Source organism: Salmo salar, chromosome ssa10, assembly GCF_905237065.1.
Source record: "Salmo salar chromosome ssa10, Ssal_v3.1, whole genome shotgun sequence".
In the NCBI taxonomy this organism is placed as follows: domain Eukaryota; kingdom Metazoa; phylum Chordata; class Actinopteri; order Salmoniformes; family Salmonidae; genus Salmo; species Salmo salar.
The window spans coordinates 49514390-49540151 of NC_059451.1; the positions used below are offsets into that span (position 1 = coordinate 49514390).

The window sequence follows — 25762 nt, forward strand, 5'->3', positions numbered from 1 at the left end:
TGGCAGGAAGTGGTCACAGCACAAGGCTCTTTCAGGTGACATCAGATGTTTTATTTACAGCAGTAGGCAGTCAAAGTAAATATTTACAGAATGGATTCAAGAATCGCTCCGGTATATTTTCTGTTTGGCATGTGCAAATTAGATCTAAATCACGTCTTTCTATAACCAGATGCTTCACACACACACCTATCTAGACAGTTAAAACGCCACGTTACTCACCCATTGTCAGGAGACTTCTAGTGTTTTTCTCCCACAGAGGTTTTTAGATCATTAACATGGGATAATAGTAATAGGTCTACATGTTCTTTAATTCACCCTTATTCAATCCATTAACCTACAGCCTAAATGCTTCCACCGTGTGGCCACCAACCATCAGTGTATACACCTTGCATCATGTCTTCTTATTGAATCAAATGTTATCAAAGACAACTCATGGAGCTTTTTCTAGATAGAATCAAAACATTAACAAGCAAAAAAAAAAAAAAAGGACATCAGCATAGAGTACATAAAAAAAAAATACAATTATCATATGCGTATCATTTAATAAACAATTATACAAAAAAATGTCTATGGAAAAAGCTAAAGAAAATATTTCATTAAGTATATTTAAAGCACAATAGAGAAGACGTCAGCCACCATCTGTACAGCTCGGAGAGGGTCAACGATGTCTTGCAGTTTGTCCTTTCTGAGAACCCAGTCAGGGGAGAATCTGAGAAGAAAATAATGCATTAAAATCTGTGACAACAGGTTTACTGAAGAAATAGTTTGAGTACATCTTACTCATACTTGGTTCAAGTAGAATCAGCATTATTGACAAAGATTGTTTCGGGCAACTTTTCTAAGTCCTAAGCAGTTACCTAGATACTTGATGCGCTTGATTTAGCTTGATAGACATGCAGGGTGGGCAGTTTGCACTTTTAGGACTATCCCATTTGTTCCATGGTACTGGTACCAGCGTACTCACTTAGGCACTGGCTTGGATTTGCGGGGGGTTGCCGGGACCATGAAGCTTCCATTTATGGATGCGCCCATCTTCTGCTTGACCACTGTTCTCTCTGCATCCATCTTGTGTTTGCGTGCAGTGAGGCGGTAGATGCTGCGGAGCCGGTCAACTGCCTTGGAAAGCTTCCTCACTTCCTGAAGACCACAGAAACCAACCCAAGTCAGACATGTTGAGTTGTGAACAACATTAACCAGTCAGACAGAAGCAGTAGCAGCAGTAGCCGCCGCAGGTTGAAGTAGCAGCAGAAAAATAACCCATTTGTCATACTTGAGTAAAAGCAAAAATACACCTTAATAGAAAATTACTCAAGTGAAAGTCACCCAATAAAATATTACTTGAGTAAAACTATAAAAGTAAATTGCAAAAAGAGAGTATCAAAAGTATAAACAATTTTAAATTATTTCTATTAGGCAATCCAAACGGCACAACATTCTTGTTTTTTTAATTTACGGATAGTCAAGGGCACACTCCAACATAATTTACAAATGGAGCATGCATGTTTAGTGAGTCCACCAGATCAGAGGCAGTAGGGATGACCAGGGATGTTCTCTTGATAAGTTTGTAAATTAGACCATTTTCCTGTCCTGTTAAGCATTCAAAATGTAACGAGTACTTTTGGGTGTCAGGGAAAATGTATGAAGTAAAAAGTACATTATTTTCTTTAGGAAAGTAGTAATAATAAAAGCACCGCAGCAATAGAAGCACCGCAGCGATAGCATCGCAGCAGCAGCGATAGCATCGCAGCAGCAATAGAAGCAGAGATAGCAGCAGAGACAGCAGCAATAGCAGCAGAGATAGCAGAAGCAGCAGCAATAGAAGCAGATAGCAGCAGATGGCAGCAATAGCAGCAGATGGCAGCAATAGCAGCAGATGGCAGCAATAGCAGCAGATATCAGCAGCAATAGCAGCAGATATCAGCAGCAGCAGCAGCAGCAATAGCAGCAGATAGCAGCAGCAGCAATAGAAGCAGATAGCAGCAGCGATAATAGCAGCAGCAGCAATAGAAGCAGCAGCAATAGAAGCAGCAGCAGCAGCAAATGATATAGCAGCAGCAGCAGCAAAAGATATAGCAGCAGCAGCAGCAAAAGATATAGCAGCAGCAGCAGCAAAAGATATAGCAGCAGCAGCAGCAAAAGATATAGCAGCAGCAGCAGCAAAGATATAGCAGCAGCAGCAGCAAAGATATAGCAGCGGCAGCAGCAAAAGATATAGCAGCAGCAGCAGCAAAAGATATAGCAGCAGCAGCAGCAAAAGATATAGCAGCAGCAGCAGCAAAAGATATAGCAGCAGCAGCAGCAAAAGATATAGCAGCAGCAGCAGCAAAAGATATAGCAGCAGCAGCAGCAGCAAAAGATATAGCAGCAGCAGCAGCAGCAAAAGATATAGCAGCAGCAGCAGCAAAAGATATAGCAGCAGCAGCAGCAAAAGATATAGCAGCAGCAGCAGCAAAAGATATAGCAGCAGCAGCAGCAAAAGATATAGCAGCAGCAGCAGCAAAAGATATAGCAGCAGCAGCAGCAAAAGATATAGCAGCAGCAGCAGCAAAAGATATAGCAGCAGCAGCAGCAAAAGATATAGCAGCAGCAGCAGCAAAGATATAGCAGCAGCAGCAGCAAAAGATATAGCAGCAGCAGCAGCAAAGATATAGCAGCAGCAGCAGCAAAAGATATAGCAGCAGCAGCAGCAAAAGATATAGCAGCAGCAGCAGCAAAAGATATAGCAGCAGCAGCAAAAGATATAGCAGCAGCAGCAAAAGATATAGCAGCAGCAGCAAAAGATATAGCAGCAGCAGCAAAAGATATAGCAGCAGCAGCAAAAGATATAGCAGCAGCAGCAAAAGATATAGCAGCAGCAGCAAAAGATATAGCAGCAGCAGCAATAGAAGCAGCAGCAGCAATAGAAGCAGCAGCAGCAATAGAAGCAGCAGCAGCAATAGAAGCAGCAGTAGCAATAGAAGCAGCAGTAGTGCCATACCAGAGCCCTGTACTTGTCCTGTAGCAGGATGATCAGGAGGAAGCAGGCCTTGGTGAAGATGCTGCCTCCTTTGTCGGCCACCTTGTCTCCAGCCTTCTCCCTGTATATCTGGAGCAGGTCCAGCAGTGTGTCCACAGAGTTCTCCACCGCATAAACTGCCTCGATTGTCTTGTCATACTGATGAAGAGCGAAAGAAACACGCAGCGTTAGTCTATTGAGCCAGGAGGGCTGCAGCGAAGGCCGAGAATATTCACAATTAAACAAACATTTTGTTTTACAAAGTAAAAATAACAGGAAGAATTATAGTTTTATCTGGGCAGAATTGACATCTACTCAAAAGTATCCATATAGGCCTGTGCACAACAAGGGGTGTTAGGGAGGACCCACCTTGGAGAGGTTGAGGAGCACCTGGATGGCATAGGTAATGACCTCCATAGAGGGGACGCTACGGTTGCAGCTGCGGATCAGCGTGAAGATGACCAGCGTGGCTCCGCTCGTCACCAGACGCTCACAGCACTCTGGGGACAGCCTAGTGGCGGTCTCTGCATAAACAAACATCCACCTCCTGTTAGCCAACCAGTCCCCCTAACATGGTTCATCATGTCAATACACCCCCACACTTCCTGTTAGTCAACCAGTCTCCCTAACATGGTTCATCATGTCAATGCCCCCACCCCCCACACTTCCTGTTAGTCAACCAGTCTCCCTAACATGGTTAAATGTCAATACCCCAATAGTACCATCCAGTGTACTACTCTACCAACAGCCGTTAAGCTCTGACATGCTGTCAACTAGCTCTAACCCTGCATATATCAGTAAAGATATTTTTCACATTTCCATGTAATGGTCATTTCAGGACTATTATTGCTTCAGTGTAGTGGGATGAGCGCGGTCTCACCCAGATTCTTCAGAGCCTCCAGGATATAGGAGAACTGCTTGTATTTGAGGAGGTATTCGATGGCCCAGGACGTCTTGTTGCACAGCCGGTCCTCCTCTCGTACCTCCTCAGACACCTTCCGCAGACGATGCCTCATGGACACCACTTTACGATTGTCATGGAGCTTTCTGGACTGGTGGCCTCGCCACAACGCCTAAACAGAGAGAGGGATAAGACCCAGGGGTGGTGAAGAGAGAGGAGTAGAGGGAGAGAATGAAAAAAGCATTCATTTTTTTTCTAATGACAACATAAAGCAAGGATGCTGTACTGAGTGGAACTTAATTCCCTCTTGAATGTATTGAACAGAGACTCTGGCTCAGTACAGTACCTGTGCCTTGATGATTCCCTGCTGAACCCTCTGTTCCCGCCTACGGAGGAGGAAGGTCCTGGCGGCCTGCTGGATGGTGGAGGCGGCGTGATGGCGGCGGGCTAACCAACTCCTGGCTGCCCTCTGGGCCACGACCAACCTCCTCCTGTCCTCCAGGTATCGCCGCCTCTGGAGCCGTGCTCTCAGCCACCTCTGGCAGGAACAAAATGTCAGAAAGACATGTTTACTGTCCTTCAACAGAACTGTCCATTCATAATGATCCCCCTCCAGTAGTAGAACTGATGCGATGTCTTGTTACTCTCAACTCATATTGATGACAACATACAGTTTGGGGGGGTTCCAGTAGTTAAAAAGGGATGACGTTGTACCTGTATAAATATGACAGAGGTGATCTGTCTCTTGGCAGACTGCAGAGCCCAGTGTGACCTCAGAGCTCTCTGGATCCTCACAGCACAGAGGTGGTGGTACACAGCCGCGCAGAAACGCACCCTCCTCTCCGCAGAGGCCGTGTCTCTCAACTACAAGACAGAGGACAAAACAAAAGATGGTGTTCCGATCTCGTGTTCTCTGAGAACACTATAGAAGAGAAGCGACAGTTGGCTTTCTTGTAATAATCTCAGCATTTACCACTGATTCAGGGTCAGTTGATTTCACCCATCCTAAATAGTAACACTAACGATTTACCGTAGGCTTAACTGATCCTAGATCAGGTTACACAGTAAGTTCTATTACCTGTCTTCTGACGATCCAGCCTCTGCAGTGAGCCTGGACAGTGATGGTAGCCTGTTTCAAACGTGTGTATTTGACCCTCTCTGCTTTAGCCTGCTGCATAGCTCGGACTCTCCTCTGTAGGACCAGGGCAGCCTCTTTTTGTCTCTGGAACGCCCGTTTCTGGACCCATCCCCGGAAGGACGACTGGACCAGCACCGCAGCCCTCTGCTCCTGGAGGGGAGATAGAGGTTCAGTCTGGATGACTCAATCATCAGAGTTGGCCATCAAAAGAAAGATGGACCTGGTTAGATCCATGAGATGAAATAGTCTTACCTTACGCAGGTGATTCCTGGTCGCATGGCCTCTCCATGACGCTTCGATTGTAACAGCGGCGGCTTTCATGACCAGGAAGTTGTGACGCTCTTCCCTGGCTTTCAAGGTCTCCCTCCATCTGCACTGAATGACCCTTACACTACGCTGGATCACTAGGAACCTGGAGGAAAACAAAACCAAAGCACTTCATTTGACTGAGGCCCACTTTTCCATAGTAAAGTAAGGCACATCCAAAACAAGTCGACAGGACCCTAGTCATCAAAGCAATCTATGAAACTTAAGAGGACAAACCATTTCTGATGCTCAAGTAACTAAAAAAGATAAGTTGTATTATTACCTGTTGCGTAGATGCCTGGTCTGCATACATCGGTGGACTGTGGCGACAGCCACCTGGCGATTCTTGGCACTCTGTCTGGCAAGGTCACCACGGAACACTGCCTGCAATCCAAACAAGCAACAAGATAACATTCGACCATGATCAATAAAATAACATTGATTCATCTCAGTACGGAATATTATTAGCAGTAGTCGTCGATTGATTACTAACTTGAATAAGAACAGCAGACTTCTTCATTTCCAGGTACTTTGCCCTCTCTCTTTGGCAGAGGAGATGGGCCCTGAAACGTTCCTGTATTATAGCAGCAGATGCCCTTTGATGCTGAAACCGTCGCCTCTCCACCATTCCACGGTAAAATGCCTGAATGAAAAAGGAACAGTAATTTTTGTCAACTGCATTTACGGTCCAATTTTGGCATATAGTTAAGGTATTTTTAATAAATCCAAAGAATGTTAACATCAACAGACTATATAGGAAATATTACTTTGGTACAGACCTGAATTGTGACTGCACTTCTCTTGAGATTCTGGTACCTCTTGAGTTGGATGTGTCCACGCACTCTGGCCTGCAGCGTTTTGACAGTGGTCAGGGTCTTTAGGTACAGGGATCGCTGCTCTCTCTGGGCCTGCCGGCCTCTGTAGTACTTTTGGAGAGTCGCGGCCGCTGTCCGACGCTTCAGGAATATCCTCCTCGCCACCCAAGCCCTGCAGTGAGACTGCAGCTTTACCGTGCTGGTTCGCAGGGTCAGATACCTTGTCCGTTGGATGGACATGCGTATCACGGACTGGATCTTGACAGCCGCACGTTTGCGTCTGGCCAGCCTTCTTGCCAGCGTTCCACGGATGGCTGACTGAAGCTTCACAGCAGCTTCTCGGAGGGCCAAGTAATCATCCCTTTGTCGTCTGAGGACGTTGCATGATCTGTACCATCTTTGGATCGTGACGGCAGAGGCTTGTGTTTTGTTGTACCGTGTCCTGGCCTGGTGTCTTCTGAAGGCAGACTGGATCACAGTAGCAGCTCTGCACATCTTAGCAACGTCTTGTCGAACACGATACCCTCTGAAAGCAGCCTGAAGGACTATGGCAGACACTCTGCACTTTTTTAACCTGTCTCGGTCTTGTTTCATTTGAATGTAACATCTGCAGTATCTCTGGATGATGGTGGCAGCAAACCTCATGGCCTGGAACTTGACTTCCTCTCTGTGCTTTCTGAAGCCAGCCTGGATCATGGTGGCAGCTTGATGTTGAAGACTGATCTCCTTTCTGGCTCTCTGGCCTCTGTATGCTGCTTGGAGCAGGATTGCAGCACTGCGCATTCGTTGGTAGTGATGCATCTGCTGTTTCGCTGCAACAGCGGCACGATATTTTTGTTGAATGGCAAGGACAGAGGATCTCAAGGAGAGGTATAGTCGGCGTACGCAGTGAGCCCTGTAACTTCTCTGGAGAACACTGGCGGCCTTGTGCATCTCTCTCATGCGCTGTCTGGATAGCATGCCCCGGAAGGCAGACTGTAACACGACAACAGCACTCCTCTTTACACTCAGTGCTTTCCTGTCTTCAATCATCTTCTTGTTGGCTCTGTAACGAGCCTGCACTGTGTTTACAGCCCAATGAAGCCTCTTATAGTGCGCCCTCTGCAGGCGTTTCCGGACGTGAGATTGAATGAGTACGGCCGCTCTGCATTCAGTCTGAAACTGCTTCAGGGCCATCATTTCTCTAAAAGCTTCCTGAAGGACGATGGCGGACTCTCTGATCTTAATGAATCTGTCTCGGTCTCGTTTCATGTGAATGTGAGATCTGTAGTACCTCTGAATGATGACAGCAGATAGTCTCATGGCCTGGAACTTGACCTGCTCCTTGTGCATTCTGAAGTTGGCCTGAATCACAGAAGCAGCTCTGTGCATCTTAGCATCTTGTTGAATGTGATATGCTCTGAAAGCTGCCTGAAGGACTATGGCAGACTCTCTGAGCTTTATGAATTTGTCTCGGTCTTGTTTCATTTGAATGTGAGATCTGTAGAACCTCTGAATGATGACAGCAGACAGTCTCATGGCCTGGAACTTGACCTGCTCCTTGTGCATCCTGAAGCTGGCCTGAATCACAGAAGCAGCTCTCTTCATCTTAGCAACGTCATGGCGCACACAACGCCCTCTGAAAGCTGCCTGAAGGACTATGGCTGAATCCTTCAGTGTCAAGAACTGGTCTCGGTCTTGTTTCATTTGAATGTGAGATCTGAAGTATCTCTGGATGATGGTGGCAGCAAACCTCATGGCCTGGAACTTGACTTCCTCTCTGTGCTTTCTGAAGGCAGCCTGGATCGTGGTGGCAGCTTGATGTTGAAGACTGGTCTCCTTTCTGGCTCTCTGGCCTCTGTATGCTGCTTGGAGCAGGATTGTAGCACTGCGCATTCGTTGGTAGTGATGCATCTGCTGTTTCGCTGCAACAGCGGCACGATATTTTTGTTGAATGGCAAGGACAGAGGATCTCAAGGAGAGGTATAGTCGGCGTACGCAGTGAGCCCTGTAACTTCTCTGGAGAACACTGGCGGCCTTGTGCATCTCTCTCATGCGCTGTCTGGATAGCATGCCCCGGAAGGCAGACTGTAACACGACAACAGCACTCCTCTTTACACTCAGTGCTTTCCTGTCTTCAATCATCTTCTTGTTGGCTCTGTAACGAGCCTGCACTGTGTTTACAGCCCAATGAAGCCTCTTATAGTGCGCCCTCTGCAGGCGTTTCCGGATGTGAGATTGAATGAGTACGGCCGCTCTGCATTCAGTCTGAAACTGCTTCCGGACCTTCATCCCTCTGAAAGCTGCTTGCAGAGCAGTGGCTGCCCTAAGCCTCAACAGATAGTCCCTCTGGTATTTTCTTACCATGGCCACATCCCTGCATCTCTGTTGACATAGTAGAACAGCAGTTTTGACCGCAAGGAAGCGTTTCCTGTCCCTGAAAGTGAGGAACCTCCTCTGAATGACCATGGCTGAGTGGTGCATCCTAGCAACCTCTATTCTTGCTCTGTGACCGCGATACACTGCCTGAATCACAACTGCAGCAGACTTCACTGAGGTGTACTGCTGCATCTGTAGATCTCGGAGCCGATTGGCCCTGTAATGCTGCTGTACGATGATGGCCGCCACCTTTGTGGCAATATAGGCCTGACGCACTTTGTGCATTCTTAACCGAGCTTGGATGACCATAGCAGCTTGGTGTTTCGTCCTTAGGTCTCTTCGGACTGTGTCTCCCCGGTAAGCAGCCTGTAGCTTTACAGTGGCCAATTTCAGCTGGCTGTACTGCGCTCGCTGTGTTCTGCCTGCTACAAGAGCCCGGTACCGACACTGGAGGACTATAGCGGCACGTTGCAGTAACACATATCGTCTTCTACAGAGAAAGACTCTCACTACTGACTGAAGGACAGTGGCGGCCTGGTGTTTTTGACTCTGCTCTTGCCTAACTCTCATGCCACGGAACCTGGCTTGTACAGTAACAGCAGCTTTCTTGACCAGGAGATAGTCAGTTCTAATCGTTTTCCCTGCCCTATAAGCTCTGTACTGGCTTTGGATGGCCAAAGCAGCCTCCTTTCTCGACCTGAACTGTGACTGCAACACATGTCTACGGTAGGACGACTGAATGAGTGTGGCGCATTTATGCAGTTTTTCCTTCCTCTTCCTCTCGGCCCTACCTCTCCAGATAGATTGTATTCTCAATGCAGAATATTGGAGGGCCATATATTCTTTCCTTGATTTCCCCCCTACTAGCTTGGCTCGAAATCTCTGTTGGACAACAATCGCAGATTTTTTCAAGGACAAGAATTTTCTTCTGGCCACAAACTTCATGAAAGTTGTCTGGATGACTGTGGCTGCCTGATTCTGTTGTTGCATTAGTCTCCGAGCCGTATGTCCACGATAAGCGGACTGTATGGTAACAGCAGCACATCTCATTTTCAGGAACTGTTGCCTCCCTGCATCTCTTTGTACAGAGGCCCTGAACCAACGCTGAATCACGACTGAGGATTGTCTCATCGTCGCCATCTGTTTTCTGACCGTGCTTGCCCTAAAAGCACTTTGGATGATAGTGGCAGAGTGATGCTGCAGTTTCAATGTCTCAAAGTTACGTCTCTGTGCATGCCCTCTACACCAAGTCTGAATGAGGATGGCGCTCCGCTGGGTGCTCATGTACTGTTCTAGGCACCTGCGCATTCTGTAGCAAGACTGAATCTTCAGGGCAGCTGCGGTCCTTCGGGACATTTTGTCACTGTGCCATTTCTTAAATGCAGTTTGTATCACTGTGGCAGCATGGTTCTCCCTCTGCAGTCTCCGAGTCTTCCGTCTCCGATAGTTTCTCTGGATTTTGACAGCTGCCGATCTTAGTGAGCAGTAACGTTCACGCTCTTCCCTTGCCAGAGTCGAGGCCCTAACATGCTTCTGAATTACTGTTGCAGCCCACTGTGTCCTTCTGTAGGTAGTGACTGCCATCTTCATCCGCCAGAGAGCTTGAACTTTAACAACGTGCAATCTCAAGCGCTGGTAGTTTTTCAAGGTAACATACTTCTTCCATTGTGCCTGTTTGACAAGTGAAATGTGCTTAGATAACTCAAAACCAGTTACCAGTTATCAATACTGTTCAAGATCTTTCCACAGTGATGCAAACTGGCAGAGATTACTTTACATACTATACCTCATGCATGTAGTATAGCTATAACTAATGGTGAGTAGGTTACTAAGTATGAGCATGATGGGTGGGTGGGTAGGTAGGAACAACAGCAGATATATGAAATTCTATAATAATAACAAACATACTTGGATGGTGGTAGCAGCAGCAACCTGGAGAGCCCAGAGTAGAGCCTTTCTCCTCAGTGTCAGGGCGTTCCGTGCCTTGTAGCCCCTCCATGCAGCCTGGATGCGGATGGCTGCAGCTGTCTGACAGACAGCTCTGCGTCTCTGGAGAAACTGCCTGACCAGCACCTGGATCTTCCCCGCAGCTACAGTCCTTTCCTATACCAGATGAGGGGATAGATGAGATGTGAGAAGTTTTTCCATGTACAAGAGATGACATCTGCACCAAACAGAAAATCACAGAAAAACAGTAACTTTGACAGGTAATATAGACTAGATGTAACCTGGTAAAGCTTCAGATCCTTCTTCAGCCGGTACTTTCTCCAAGCTTCCTGGATGACCCTGGCAGCACGGGTCTCATTCCGCAGGTCCAGGAGACGGGCACACAGGAAGGACAGGTAACATGTCACCACCTGGAACAGAGAAACACAGATCAAATGGATCTGGAAACACTTGAGATTCAGCATTTTTGTAAAAAAAAATAAATAATAATAATTAAAAAAAAAAAGGCACTGACAATTACAAGAATGTATCGAAATGAATCAAAGTTGAAACAGTTCCCTAGTTTTCCCTGAGAAAATAAATGCACAGTCCAACCTTGGTAGATCATAAAGCACCTCCCACCTTCTCATTTGGGATAGTGTTTGACATGTCAGCAGGGTTCATCATGGCAGGAACCCCTCCCAGGTCAGACACTGCAGTGTTGACCAGCCTGAAGTTATTCTTCTCATTCTCCAGAAGCTCTTTGAACTCCATTGATGGCGACACTAGGCCTATTAACAATAACAGAATAAAAATAACCTGCCCATTTTCTACTTACGCAATGAAAACGTTTTAACTGCTTCACTAAATGGATGCATTTTGGGAAGAAATACCATTTTGTGTGGTGGGCCAGGTGTCAAAGGAGATGTCCGAGTCGCTAGAGGAGCTGTTGAGTTCAACTCGTCCTCTCTGGGAGCACTCCACAGTTTGGGTGGTGTTGTGGCTGACGCTGTCTGCCGGTAGGTGGCTGGGGTGGTAGTGGTGGATCAGGTAGCAGAGGATACGACCGTCTGAGAACGACACCGTGAAGTTCTCTGCCTGGAAAAAGAGATCAATTCAAAATGGCTGACCATAAAATGCATGTATGTGAAGTATTAAGTTGTTTAAAAAGATTACCTGATTTTTATTTTTTATTTAACTAGGCAAGTCAGTTAACTTCTTTGGGATAGGGGGCAGTATTTTCACAGCCGGATAAAAAAAACGTACCCGATTTAATCTGGTTACTACTCCTGCCCAGAAACTAGAATATGCATATAATTAGTAGATTTGGATAGAAAACACTCTAAAGTTTCTAAAACTGTTTGAATGGTGTCATATGGCAGGCCAAAACCTGAGAAGATTCCATGCAGGAAGTGCCCTGTCTGACAATTTGTTGTCCTTCTGTTACATCTATCAAAATTACAGCATCTGTGCTATAACGTGACACGTTAAGGCTTCCATTGGCTCTCTAAAGCCACCTGAAATTGGAATGGGGTGTCTGCTGTCTCTGGGCAAAGTATAGGAGCAGAGTTTGTAAGTGGTCAGCCTGGGGACAGTGAGACTGGAGATGCGCGGTCACGAGAACCCGCCATGTTTTTCTTTCAGTCTTTGAACGAATACAACGTTGCCCGGTTGGAATATTATCGCTATTTTACGAGAAAAATAGCATAAAAATCTATTTTAAACAGCGTTTGACATGCTTCTAAGTACGGTAATGGAATATTTTGACATTTGTCACGAAATGCGCTCGCGCGTTACCCTTCGGATAGTGACCTGAACGCACGAACAAAACGGAGGTATTTGGATATAACTATGGATTATTTGGAACCAAAACATTTGTTGTTGAAGTAGAAGTCCTGGGAGTGCATTCTGACGAAGAACAGCAAAGGTAATCCAATTTTTCTAATAGTAATTCTGAGTTTAGGTGACCCCGAAGTTGGCGGATGTCAAAATAGCTAGCCGTGATGGCCGAGCTATGTACTCAGAATATTGCAACATGTGCTTTCGCCGAAAAGCCATTTTAAAATCGGACACCGCGATTGCATAAAGGAGTTCTGTATCTATAATTCTTAAAATAATTGTTATGTATTTTGTCAACGTTTATCGTGAGTAATGTAGTAAATTCACTGGAAGTTTTCGGTGGGTATGCTAGTTCTGAACATCACATGCTAATGTAAAAAGCTGGTTTTTGATATAAATATGAACTTGATTGAACAAAACATGCATGTATTGTATAACATAATGTCCTAGGAGTGTCATCTGATGAAGATCAAAGGTTAGTGCTGCATTTAGCTGTGGTTTTGGTTTATGTGACATATATGCTTGCTTGGAAAATGGCTGTGTGATTATTTGTGTCTATGTACTCTCCTAACATAATCTAATGTTTTGCTTTCGCTGTAAAGCCTTTTTGAAATCGGACAATGTGGTTAGATTAACGAGAGTCTTATCTTTAAAATGGTGTAAAATAGTTGATTGTTTGAGAAAATTGAATTGTGGTATTTTAGTTGGTTTTGTATTTCGCGCCGTGCGATGCCATTGGCTGTTCGCTAGCGGAACGTCTGTCCTCAACAGGTTAAGAACAATTTCTTATTTACAATGACGGCCTAGGAACAGGGGCAGAACAGATTTTTACCTTGTCAGCTCAGGGATTCGATCTAGCAACAAACTCACCTTCAAGTGGTAGAACTGGCAGACAGCACTGACCCATTCCATGAGTAGAGTGATCTTTGAGCTACTGTGCTCGAACGGGGGTCTAGGCTTGGCAGTCTTCTGCAGCACACCTTTGTCGGCCCTCAGTGAGGCCAGCCTCTGTTTGGTGGTCCAGGTGTGTTTGAGGAAACTGATCTCTTCTCTCAGCTGGTCCTCGTCCAGAAGCACCTCCACCTGGACAGAAGGTGGGGGGGGGGGGGTCATTCATAAAAACAGAGATGAATGTGGGATAAAATGTGTTATTGTAATGGGAGTGGATGAAGCGACACTTATCCAAAGTCATTGTCAGGTTATGAAATGTACCTGGAAGGTAAAAATGATCTTCCACAGCAGGCTCAGTGTCTTCTCCCTGTGTCCATCCACAATATCTCTGGAGTCAATGACAGCATCTGGAAGACATGATGGCAATTAGTTAAAAAGCGACTGCACTTCCTGATTTTTTTTCACCCCTTTTTCGTGATATCCAAATTGGTAGTTAGTCTTGTCCCATCGCTGCAACTACTGTACTGACTCTGGAGAGGCAAAGTTTGAGAGCCATGCGTCCTTCGAAACACGACCCAGCCGCTGCTTCTTGACACACTGCTCGCTTAACCCGGAAGCCAGCCGCACCAATGTGTCGGAGGAAAGACTGTACAACTGCCGACCATGTCAGCATGTATGCGCCCGGCCTGCCACAGGAGTTGCTAGACCACAATGGGACAAGGACATCTCGGAAGGCCAAACTGTCCCTTAACCAGGACGACGCTGGGCCAATTGTGCGGCGCCTCATGGGTCTCCTGGTCGTGGGCAGCTGCGACACAGTCCGGGATCGAACCTGGATCTGTAGTGATGCCTCAAGCACTGCAATGCAGTGCCTTAGACCACTGCAGCATTAGGGAGGCCCTGCACTTCCTGATTTGGCCTAGTTTTAGATTTGGTTGATTAAGAAACGCTAGCGGCCACGACGAAATTAAAACAAGTTTGTTCAGCGTGTGGTTTGATACGGGTGTCTCGTGTGTCTGCAGGTGGGAAACGTTAAACCAAATTATTTAGCCAATTAGCTTCACCTGGCTGATGTGCAACTATCGCAAAGTAGGTTCAACTTTGGACAGCACATCTCTGGGGGAAGTTAGGGACCGTCAATAAATTACAGAATGTAAATGAAACAATATTTTCACGTTGCACATCTTTTAGCCTTCAATATTTGTACATGAATTTCTACAATTTAAAATTGGTTTTAAGTTAAGTCATTGAAATTTGGAGCTAACGTCCCATGTACATTATTTAATTTAATGAGGGTCCATAACTAGCCCTATAGGGGTATCTAATGTCAATCCAAATTGACCATTACGATCTAGTCACATGCAGCTGTGCTCTGAATTGATTATTATTTGGGTGCTGTCGGCAGAATTAAAATTATCCCAAGAAAAACTGTTACGGTACACTTCATCCCGTGACATACCATTTCTTCCTATCTTGTAAATCTGTTTTAGACGAGACTGACTTTCACCAAAATTATCCTATTCACTCTTAGTAGTACATTTTGACACTAGAACAAATGTTTGAATCATATCGATGCCACGGGCCATTTTCAAAACAATACGTTTCTTTTTAGAGTCAGTCACCTGTTAATCTTCACTGGGACACCTCACTGTCTAACTAGCAGAGTTTCTCATTCATTATTTTTGTCAAATTCTATTTGACAAAGAATTGGAGAGAAAAAGGTGAATTTACCATGCTCATCCTTGAGGTCAACCCCTCTGGCTCGGAGCACCTGCAGGGCTATGTCAACGTTGTGGACCTTCTGCAGACGACTGATTGCAGGCATCCTCAGCTTATGGGACAGGCTCCAGTCCTGAATGAACAGCTCCATCACACGCCTGACAGAAAAACATACGCTAATACAGTCACCAACCCTTAACATGGAGAGCCAACACTTTGTGCAGGCTTTCTTTACACCCCAACAATGACACCAAAATGACAGGTGTGATAATATGTCTTACACTAGACGGATTCCACACTTAAGGTCAACGGACAGATTCTTGACAGCGAAGTTGAACTCGTCCAGAGGCGTCTGGACGTGGGAGACCGGTAGGCCCATGTAAGCCAGGTGACGAGGGAGGATCCCCTCTCCACTCAGGAAGTCCCTGGAGAACGCCAGCAGCAGGTCCTTGGTAGTCTGGAGAATAAAAAACAATCAAGAGATCAATGGGAGGTACTACGGGGGGGGGGGGGGGGGGGGGCTGCAAAGGAATGATAATAATTTAATAGAGTCAAACTCTGTTAATGTCTGTCAGACAGATTACTTAATTTGTGGCCATGGGAGTTGGTGTCACCTTACCTTGAATTCTGCATCCATACAGAACAGACAGGGGTCATGTTCGATCATCCTGGACTCTTTGGCTTTATCCAGGAAGCACACCAGGAGGAGAAGCTTCTTCAGAGTGAAACGAGACAGCGCCTTCTCGTGGCCTACACAACATAGACCAATAACAATCAATGACCAACTAATATAATACACTTCATAGAATATTCCATTCAACAGATTTAAATAAATTATATATATAGATTTAAATAAATAATATATATAGATTTAAATAAATAATATATATATATATATATTTTTTTTTAAATCACTGAAAATAGCAACAAAAAAGCTGAGCATAATGGAAGATAGGAGAGCAATGAGTTACCATCTTTGTAGAGGTTGGGTACTTTGGCATGTCTGAACTCCGCAGCGATGTCAGGGTTCCACAGCAGACGTTTCAGAATGAACAAGGCTAAGCCCATGACGTCACTGTTGCTCTCCAGTGAGATCATCTCCCCGTAGATAGTCTGAAAACAGGTTGCATTTCATGAGACTTCAACATGGACAATAGACATATAGGGAAAAAAACATGAAACAAATAAAACCAATATCTGACTGCCTACCTCAAGTCCAATCCGTAACCAAAGAGGATTGTACGATAGAAGCCAGTTGAGAACCTTTTGGCGTTCCCCTAAAAAAACAAGGAAAAAACAACTTTGCATTGGCTTTTGGACCTGAACCTTTGAATATGCGTACTACTACTTAGAAATGACATAACTTTTAATTCAACTCGAGTTTTAACGCACATCCATATGAATCAGACTGTTAAATATGTCTAACGCCACTGTGCATACATACCGATGTCCTTCCAAAGATGCCGATCCCCGCGTACCAGTAACCTTCTAGCCTCCACCTCCAACTCCAGCCTCTGGATGGCTTTGACCATGGGCTCGGAGGTGAAAAGCTGGCAGGCGGAGCGACGCAGCCGGTTGAGCCGCCGCCTGGCAGTGTAAGTACTAAACGACATCTCCTCTTTGGTGGGAGCCTTGTTGACGGCAAACTTGTCATTACCGCCCATCGCCAGGGATACGGCATTCACTACACATCAAGAGAGATGGTGAGATACGAAGCAATGGAATTCTATATCCAGTTGAAGTCGGAAGTTTACATACACTTAGGTTGGAGTCATTAAAGCTGTTTTTTCTACCACTCCAAAAATGTCTTGTTGAACTATAGTTTTGGCAAGTCGATTAGGACATCTACTTTGTGCATGACACAAGTAATTATTCTAACAATTGTTTACAGACAGATTACTTCACTGTATCACAATTCCAGTGGGTCAGAAGTTTACATACACTAAGTTGACTGTGCATGATGTCATGGCTTTAGAAGCTTCTGATAGAATAATTGACATCATTTGAGTCAATTGGAGGTGTACCTGTGGATGTATTTCAAGGCCTACCTTCAAAAATACTAAATTGTTATCTTATCCACTGATTAGAACCACTATATGAAAATTCAACATCATGCCATCAGTTGACTATCATGCCACAAATGCCCATGGGTAGCAGGGTTCCAAGTAGGAAGCCGTCATGGCCCATGTGGTCTATAGCAGGTCCAGTCAGTGAATAAGAACAGTGGTCCCTCCACGAGAGCTCTAGCACACCAAGACAACACGTCAGGGTGAGAGTCTCGGAACTAACAGTACTCTACGTCACCGTCTTGCTCTAGCCAGGTGAACATTACCTTTGGTGACCTCCGTGTTGACCTTGAAGTCATCAGGGGTGAGGACGTAGTTGATCCACCAGGTAAACCCAGTCTCCTGTTTCTCTATCCAGCGCTCATCATAGAACATGTTCTTCGCAGCGAACGGCATCGGGTGTCTTGGTATGGCTGCAAGTGACAAGTATGTTCCGTAAGAGAAAGAGATATATCTATCTATACACACACACACACCACATGGCCAAAAGTATGTGGACACCTGATCGTTGAACATCTTATTCCAAAATCATGGGTATTAATACGGAGTTGGTCCCCCTTTTGCTGTTAGAACAGCCTCCGCTTTTCTAGAAGAACATTGCCAGAGGGGACTTTGCTTCCATTCAGCCACAAGAGCGTGAGAGGTTGTGAGAGGATGTTGGGCGATTAGGCCTGGCTCACAGTTGGCGTTCCAATTCATCCCAAAGGTGTTTGATGGGGTTGAGGTCAGGGCTCTGTGCAGACCAGTCAAGTTCTTCCACACCGATCTTGACAAACCATTTATGTGCAGACCTCGCTTTGTGAACGGGGGAATTGTCATACTAAAAACAGTAAAGGGTCTTTCCCAAACTGTTGCCACAAAGTTGGAAGCACAGAATCGTCTAGAATGTCATTGTAAGCTGTAGCGTTAAGATTTCCCTTCACTGGAACTAAGGGGCCTGAACCATGAAAAACAACCCCAGACTATTATTCCTCCTCCACCAAACAGCATTGGGGCAGGTAGCGTTCTCCTGGCATCCGCCAAACCCAGATTCGTCCGTCAAACTGCCAGATGGTGAAGCGTGATTCATCACTCCAGAAAACGCGTTGCCACTGCTCCAGAGTCCAACGGTGACTAGCCTTCTACCACTCCAACCGACGCTTGGCATTGCACATGGTGATTTTAGGCTTGTGCGGCTGCTCAGCCATGAAAACCCATTTCATGAAGCTCTCAACCAACAGTTCTTGTGCTGACGTTCCTTCCAGAGTCAGTTTGTAAGCGTCGGTGGTCCCGTTCTTTGAGCTTGTGGCCTACCACTTCACGGCTGAGCCGGTGTTGCTCCTAGACGTTTCCACTTCACAATAACACTTACAGTTGACCATGGCAGCTCTAGCAGGGCAGAACCTTGACTAACTTGGAAAGGTGGCATCCTATGACGGTGCCATGTTGAAAGTCACTGAGCTCCTAAGTAAGGCCATTCTACAGCCAATGCATGGCTGTTTGGTTGATTTTTTTCACACCTTTCAGCAACAGGTGTGGCTGAAATAGCCAAAACCACTCATTTGAAGGGATACTTTTGGCCATGTAGTTAGTTAGTGTATGCATGTATGTATGTATGAAAAGGGCTAGCTTACCTGTTTGACCAGGCTTGGTGAATGTGAGCTTTGACTGGGCCACAGCTACAATCTTTGCAGTTTTTACAGATGAGCCACCAAATGATTTCAAAGACTGTGCACCTATGATCAGAGTAGAAAACAAAGATATGCAAAACTCTTCCACATAGAAAGTGGCCTACTAATTTACCAATACAACACATCTACAGTGTACTGTCTTGTTTTCCACATTGTAGGACAAGCTTTTTGTACCTCGCTGGCCAGGTTTTGGAGCTGGCTGCTTGGCTTGGGCAGGGGAAACAGACTTTGGAGCCATAATGGAGGAGGCAGAACTAGTACGCACAGAAGCTGAAAAACAAGAATACACACAGATCACATCATTTAAGAAGTATAGACCAGGGAATGTTAAATATTCATAGCAATAGGCATGTCGTGACAGTGCACGGGGTTTCACACTGTCTTGGAGGCCAGGCATAGGCAGTGACAAAAGGTTGACTCAGACAGGAGCGTGGTGCAAACAAAGAGGCTTTAATTAACAAAAGGAAAATAGAATTCTGGCTCTTCCAGAGCTCTACAGGGCCAGAATTTAAACTTAGAAAACTAAAGCATGAAGTGAACAAGACTAGCCAAAAGCTTAAACGCTGCAAATCATAAAAATCAGTCCTAGCCATACCTGACAGGATGTGCGCTCTAGAGCAGGTATTCCAACCCCAGGGGTACGCGCAATGCCGTCGGAGATACACAAAATAGAAATGTGATTCACATTTTTCAAAATGTAAACAATTATATTTTCCAATGGGGCTACACATTTGGGTGAGTTTCTCTCGCCTGTGTAGCCTCGTTTCACTGTTAAACACACATTTTAATAATCTAGTGTTCAGCAAAATAACATCAATAGAGGCAGCCAAGACAAATAATTAACATCCAATCACATTAAGTTGGGTACAATTACGCAGGTACTTTCCCAAAACAGATGACACAAACAACTGGATTTGTTATCCCGTTCATGCCCTGCCTCCAGTCCACTTAACGATATCTGAACAGGAGAGCCTCATTGAAATGGCAACAAGCAGTTCTGTGAAAATGTCATTTAAATCAGAAGCCACTGCCAGATTTCTGGATTGGGCTGCGCTCAGAGTATCCTGCCTTGGCACATCACGCTGTTAAGACACTGATGCCCTTTGCAACCACGTACCTATGTGAGAGTAGTTTCTCGGCCCTCACTAGCACGAAAACTAAATACAGGCACAGACTGTGTGGAAAATGATTTAAGACAGACTCTCTCCAATAAAACATTGCAGAGTTATATGTGCATCCTTTCAAGCACACCCTTCTCATTAACCTGAGGTGAGTTACTCACCCTTTTCGATGAACAAATAAGGTTTTATATGCAAGATGGTTAAACGAAGAGCAAAATTATTGATGATTATTATTAGTGACCTGGTCTTATAAAGAGCTCTTTGTCACTTCCCACAAGCCGGGTTGTGACAAACTCACTCATTCTTATGTTTAATAAACGTATCATATAGTGTGTGTGTGGCAGGCTTACAATGATGGCAAAACACACCCTGGTGCTAGAGGGGATACGGCTGGAGGTTGAATGTTTGAAGGGGTACGAGACTATAAAAATTTGGGAACCACTGCTCTAGAGAATGCTCCCCCCATAGTGACAGCTGCACACCTTTAAGTCTTCAGGCAGTCAATTAGGAGGGCTGCCACACCCTCTTTAAGGGAACTGTGCTCAACTGCAGCTTGTTCCCCTAGTCAGCAGTCCTCATGCTTTCTAAGCTTGGCCCTACTACTCCACTAGAATGCTGCCATCCTCGTTAACAGTCCTCATGCTTTCTAAGCTTGGCCCTACTACTCCAAAGCAGTCCATTAGAATGCTGCCACCCTTGTTAACAGTGCTCAACTGGAGTTCGCCCTCCCCTAGCCTTGCTGCACCACACAAGTCAATGTGCACAATGGTTAAAATCAATTCAATTTACAGAGAATACCGTGGAAATGTCAAAAATCAACATTTACCAACTCACCTGATGTTTTTGTGTGCTGCCTGTGAGAGGAGGCACTGAACCCCTTCTGCTGAGCTGGTCTGTTGGGTGCCTTCACCACTGTTGACACCCTACTCTTTTTCACATGGAACGTTTTCTCCACAGCATCCTCCACTTTCTCCCCTCCATCCCTCAGAAACTCATCGCTCTTCCTCTTTTTGCTCCGCACCACCCTCACGTCAAACTGGCTCTGGTTGTAAACAGGAAACACACCTGCCCGGTCAGGTAGAGGTTCCACTACTGGTGCTGTGTGGAGCTGAGTGGCTCCCAGAATGGAATCGTCCAGGCCAAGGTGCTGGGGGCCACCAGTGGGGGGGTTCATAGGCAGAGGAGAGCTGAGGGAGAGGTTGACTGGAGCAGGGATATCATCCAAAAACACTGGGCTATAGGAAATTGACTCCAGCACCTGCAGCCTGGCCTCCCGTGGGGAGATAATTAATGGAGAATCATGGTTTGCATCAGAGTCTATGACAGGGAGACCAGGGGTAACTGTAGTACCAGGGCTTGACTCTGAATGGCCACTGTCTCCAGACAGCTCCAGTGTTTTCTCCAGGAGACGGCGCCTAGAGGTTTTGATTCTCCTCACCCCAGGACTGCGTACCTGGACAGGGGCTGGTTTGCTTTTGATGACTGTGGTGGAGGTGAAAGTAACCTTTTTGGATTGAGGAAGAACTTCTCCAACCTCTACTCTACCCTCCTTGTCAGTAACACGTTTTGGTTTGATGAAGAAGGTTAGTCTAGGCTGTGCAGGATCTGACTTGATGGGGCTTTCAGACAGGGCTTTGAGGTCAATCACAGATTTGACAGGGCCACAATTCTTCTCTCCATTTGCTGACTCCAAGGAGTGGGAGAAATCAAAGCTAGAGCACGCATTTGGAGGGCTTGCACCAACCACATGAGTTAGATCTGACTCAATCAAGACCAGTGCATCTCTCACAGACAACACTGGTGTTCCGGCCAACACTGTATGGCTTATGTCCGCAACAGTGTCATCAATCACAGGGGCTGGGCTCTGTATAGACTGAATACGGGGCATCAGCTTTTGAAACCTCTCTGGAGTGCCTACAGGGGACACAGTCGTGTTCAGTAGTCTGGTGAGGTCTCTGCACTCAGGTGTGCCTACTGGGCAACTGTAGCTGGCTGCTGCATCAGAGGAATCGATGAGCTTTGCAGCGGGGACTAGAAAGACAACTGGCGAGTTATTTTGGACATTGTCAAAACTCAACTGTCCCAACACATCCTGCTTAAATGTCTGCCCTTCGACAGGTGTGCAGGCTTTTTTGTTAAGTGAGGCAAGCGGGCTGCGAACCTTCTCCCGTCTGTACTGTGGTGTCCGGGACACATGGAAGGTCTTGTTGGCTGCCATCTTCAGGGAAGACACAGAGTGTTTCTTCCCCCTTGGTGGGTCTGATAGATCAAATGCCTTCTTGCTTTTGATTGAGTCCCACAGACTCTTCTGTAACAAAGGAATAAATAACATGAAGTGATTTGTAGTTATTTATAGAGCATTTGTGATGCTTTTAAATAGTTCAAATGAAATTGGATTTCTTAGGTTACATGTTGATATTAGTGTGAATTAGTTAGTATGCGACGCATAATATATATATATATATATTTTTTTAAGTACGTTACCTTTCTCTTTTTAGGTGCGTCTGCTCTACCGAGCAAAATGGCTTGGTGTTTGACCACCCCATTGGCAATGAAAGTGATCAGCTCTCGAATACCACCTTCCTCTATCGGTGTCCAAGTTATTGTCAAATTGACATGTTCCTCAGGCTGGGAAAAAAACGACAGGGGAAATAACGTTAGCTAGCTACGGGTAAAATGTATGGCTAGCTAGCTAGTAGAACTTGAAAACAAATGTGACAACTGTTGGCTGGCTAGCTAGTTTACGTTACATCTGACAGCTAACAAAACGTTAACTTGGTGAATGTCATGCCAACTAGCCCCACTCGTTGCCATCTAACGTTAAGTTAGCTAACTAGTTATAGTATTATATTTGAGCACATGCTAGCTAGCCCTTACCTGAATTGTAAATCGGGTTTGATCCACGGAAAAGCCTTTCGTCGATGCAATCTTATCAATTGCCACCTCTATGTTTGCATCTTCAACAGGATTCTCAATGCAAAGAACTGATGATTTGGAAGATCCCAACTTTACATTTCCAAATGTTACAAACGGAGCCCTTGAAAACTGAATTAAACTCAAAACTGGATGGGAACTATTGTTTTCTTTATTGCCATAAGAAACAGCAGATGAATCTTCTTTCTTGATGGGACTAAAATCCAGGAAACCTCCCCTCGCTGATAACTGAGCCATTTCCAAACTTCTCTGTAGAAATCAACGCAAGTTAGTCACCGAATCATCTCAAGAAATATCGCGCTAATTAAAGAAATTATTTTTCTTACTATTCTCTACAACGCGCTAACGTTAACTGCCTGAAAACACCTTTCTCTGTTAATAGTTACGTTCAGTTTGAATTTCTCTTTAGTTTGTTAGCCAATCATATCGTAGGTTGGCCGCTTCATGTTCCAATCGCTGCGGGGTAAACAATGAATGGCCAATCAGAGATCCTCAACATGTTTAAACTGCCATAAGCCGCGCCTACTCCGAGATGCACACGACAGTCATCAGATGCAACTCAGGAAGGGGCGAGGTTGATATTAGATTTTGTAGCAGTTTTTAGCTAGAAGTTATAATCTACAGTGGATGTGCATTCACGGTTCAGACAGTGTATTCTTATCACTTAAGACAACATTCAGGCGGGGCTATGTCTTCCACATAGCCTACTAAATTAGTAAATAAATGTTGATACGTGATGCAATGCTTGTTGGCGAAAATAATTTGACCCATATAGTGAGTGCTACGTTTGGCCTTCTGTTGTCCAATTCAAAAGTTAACCAGTGGAACAAATGTTGTACAAAATCATGTAAATGAAATTGCATTGACTGGTACTTGATTTGTGTTTGATTGAGTTTTGTGTGTTGTATGCAACATCTGAACTTTTTTCGAATTAGGTTTACAATGTTCAGGCTCGATAAGAGAAGCTAGGCTATTCAGTACAGTGCTGGAGCCTGAAAGAGCAGCAGCGGAAGACAGCATCCTCGGCTACATCTTCCCGCATGATTAGGCTATTCAGTGCGGTGCTGGAGCCTGAAATAGCCATTCTCATTATGTATGTAATATGCACCGTTTCCTCCTTCCCATCCACTTACATTTATATTACAGTATTTCAACACTGACAGACCATCTCATTGAGCCTACCAGTGCTATATTGAACAAACACCAGCAATCCGCTTCCCCGGCGGCCTTTTTATAGCGTTCACGTTTGATTGAGGATCATCTGAAGAGCTGACGGTAGAGAGAGCCCATTGGTGCGTCAGGGGACAAGGGCGCATCAAGTGATTGGTGAGCCTAGCTCAGGAATAGTGGCACTTGAGTTCACAACAAGCACAGCACATCAGAGAGAGAGAGAGCGAGGAGTAGCCTACCGACATGCTTCACACAGAGCGAGCAGGATGATTTTCTATCACGAATATGGATTTATTGCGATCTACTAGGTTTCATTCACTTGCGTGCGCCTTGGTGATCTCTGGCGCACTAATTATAGGGATAGATGGTGAGTAAGTGTACTTGTATTATGTATTGTTTGGTTATACCAGTTGATAACTGTTAAATTCTCATTTCGCAGTTTTTTAGAAGACAGGCTAAAGTATAAAATGTCATCTGGTGGTTGGGTTTATTGATTTTGCAGGTGTCCTCATTGTGTTGTCACCCTAGTTTGTGTACCCGTCTGTTTAGCTATCATTCCACTCCTTGTCACTACTTGTCGTGCTACACAGGTTAAGTTATATAAAATGTTTTGTATAGCGCACCATTACTGCTGCTGCGTTTCTTCTGAAAATAATGCTGATCAGATCATCCTCATTCTCTAATTGAAATATATTAAGGGATCGTCTGAAAGTGTAAATGAATCCATCACAGTAGTAGCCAACACTATCTAATTGAACCAGTGTGATCCATTTCTGTTTTATTTTTAATAAGTGTTAATAATAGTCCTATAACCCGCTTATATAGGCATGAAAAAGTATCCATTTACATGTAGGATATCTATGTTTTTTAATTTACCTTACATAAATGTTGCCCTCAGCTGTAAGTGTGTAGGAGATCTTAAAAGTATTGGCATACCTGCCTTTTCTCTGATCAGGGGCATTCTCTACTCTCTAACCCCTGAGCTGCATGTGTCACAACAACTTTTGTTAAGTAGCTGATCAGTAGACTGTTGTTTCTGATTAGATATAGTGATTCTAACTGTCATGCCTTGAATTTCAATTGGAAATGTGAGGGGTGACATCACTGCTATCTCCCAGTGTTCATGGCACATTCTGTAAGGAGCTCTGAAGCTAAAAGAGCACACAAAGACAGACCCAACAATGAGGTGCAGCGTAAGCCCCCACAGGGGGCGGGCATATTCTATGTCTCCAATACTCCTAAGAGTGTGTGTGTTTGAGTCTGTGTGTGGGTCTGTGTGTGAGTCTGTGTGTGCATGTGAGCGCTTGTGTGTGTGTGTGTGTCTGTGTGTGCTCGTGCATGCTTGTTCTGTTATCACCACTGAAACAAGCAAACACACCAGCCTGTGTGCGCATCAGTCAGTCTGTGAAAGAGAGGCCGGTCAGATCTCCCCTCCACATATGCTGCAAAAATGAAAGGGCCTTTCTACAAGAGATAGCACTGAACAAAGAGCTATACCTCCATTAGCATATGAAAGAGGCCTTACATGCTGTGGGAGGGGATGTTTGGTTGGCTGGCGCTACGTTTTGAACGCACCATTAGTCAACAGGCTTGTGGTTGAATCTTAAGGTACTGATATGCCTCACAGGAAGACCTCTTGGTCTTATAAAGGGACTGTGGTTTCTTAAATGAATGCCATGCAACAGTTATTGTCTTCAAAAAAGTATTTCCTGATTAATTGATTGATTAAAAGGCATCTCCGTCAACAACCTGTTGGTGTTGGCAAGGCCAGGATGTGTGACTGCACAGTTGGCAGCTTGCGACCTTGACGGTGTGTGTCCCCCAATGGGAGCAGACGTCAGTTCAACGTCTAGTTTTTATTTACATTTTGTTGAGTAGTCAACTAACATGAATTCAACATAAAATCATAAACA

At 45.1% G+C, this 25762-nt stretch overlaps 2 protein-coding genes across 2 annotated transcripts in view; one reads left to right on the forward strand and one right to left on the reverse strand.

Annotated features, from left to right (window-relative positions):
- Positions 1-29: 29 nt before the first annotated feature.
- Positions 30-23071, reverse strand: aspm (assembly factor for spindle microtubules). Its single transcript, XM_014123543.2, has 30 exons — positions 22623-23071; positions 22230-22373; positions 20580-22053; positions 18799-18894; positions 18568-18669; positions 17221-17367; positions 16333-16572; positions 16098-16165; positions 15860-16001; positions 15508-15638; positions 15170-15345; positions 14901-15046; positions 13491-13576; positions 13149-13361; positions 11333-11537; positions 11082-11230; positions 10742-10870; positions 10422-10616; positions 6120-10184; positions 5834-5983; positions 5624-5724; positions 5287-5446; positions 4975-5184; positions 4611-4760; positions 4243-4434; positions 3876-4068; positions 3365-3519; positions 2978-3154; positions 965-1137; positions 30-709 (listed from the first exon to the last, which is right to left on the reverse strand). The coding sequence occupies exons 1-30, from the start codon at positions 22914-22916 to the stop codon at positions 607-609; spliced, it is 9966 nt and encodes a 3321-aa protein (XP_013979018.1). The 5' UTR covers positions 22917-23071; the 3' UTR covers positions 30-606.
- Positions 23072-23959: 888 nt separating this feature from the next.
- crb1 (crumbs cell polarity complex component 1) overlaps positions 23960-25762 on the forward strand; it is a 61446-nt gene continuing 59643 nt past the window's right edge. Inside the window, 1 exon segment of the mRNA XM_014123546.2 lies at positions 23960-24216. Within this exon segment, the coding sequence (XP_013979021.1) occupies positions 24135-24216 (82 nt within the window). The 5' untranslated portion in view covers positions 23960-24134.

Bases quoted from the DNA above. Each gene is read 5' to 3' on its own strand.
- aspm (XM_014123543.2), bottom strand. From the start codon at position 22,916: ATGGCTCAGTTATCAGCGAGGGGAGGTTTCCTGGATTTTAGTCCCATC. The intron at 17,368-18,567 runs GTAAGCTAGCCC...TGTCACTTGCAG, and splicing joins CACCAAGCCTGGTCAAACAG to CCATACCAAGACACCCGATG. The intron at 10,617-10,741 runs GTTACATCTAGT...CATCTGGTATAG, and splicing joins AGGATCTGAAGCTTTACCAG to GAAAGGACTGTAGCTGCGGG.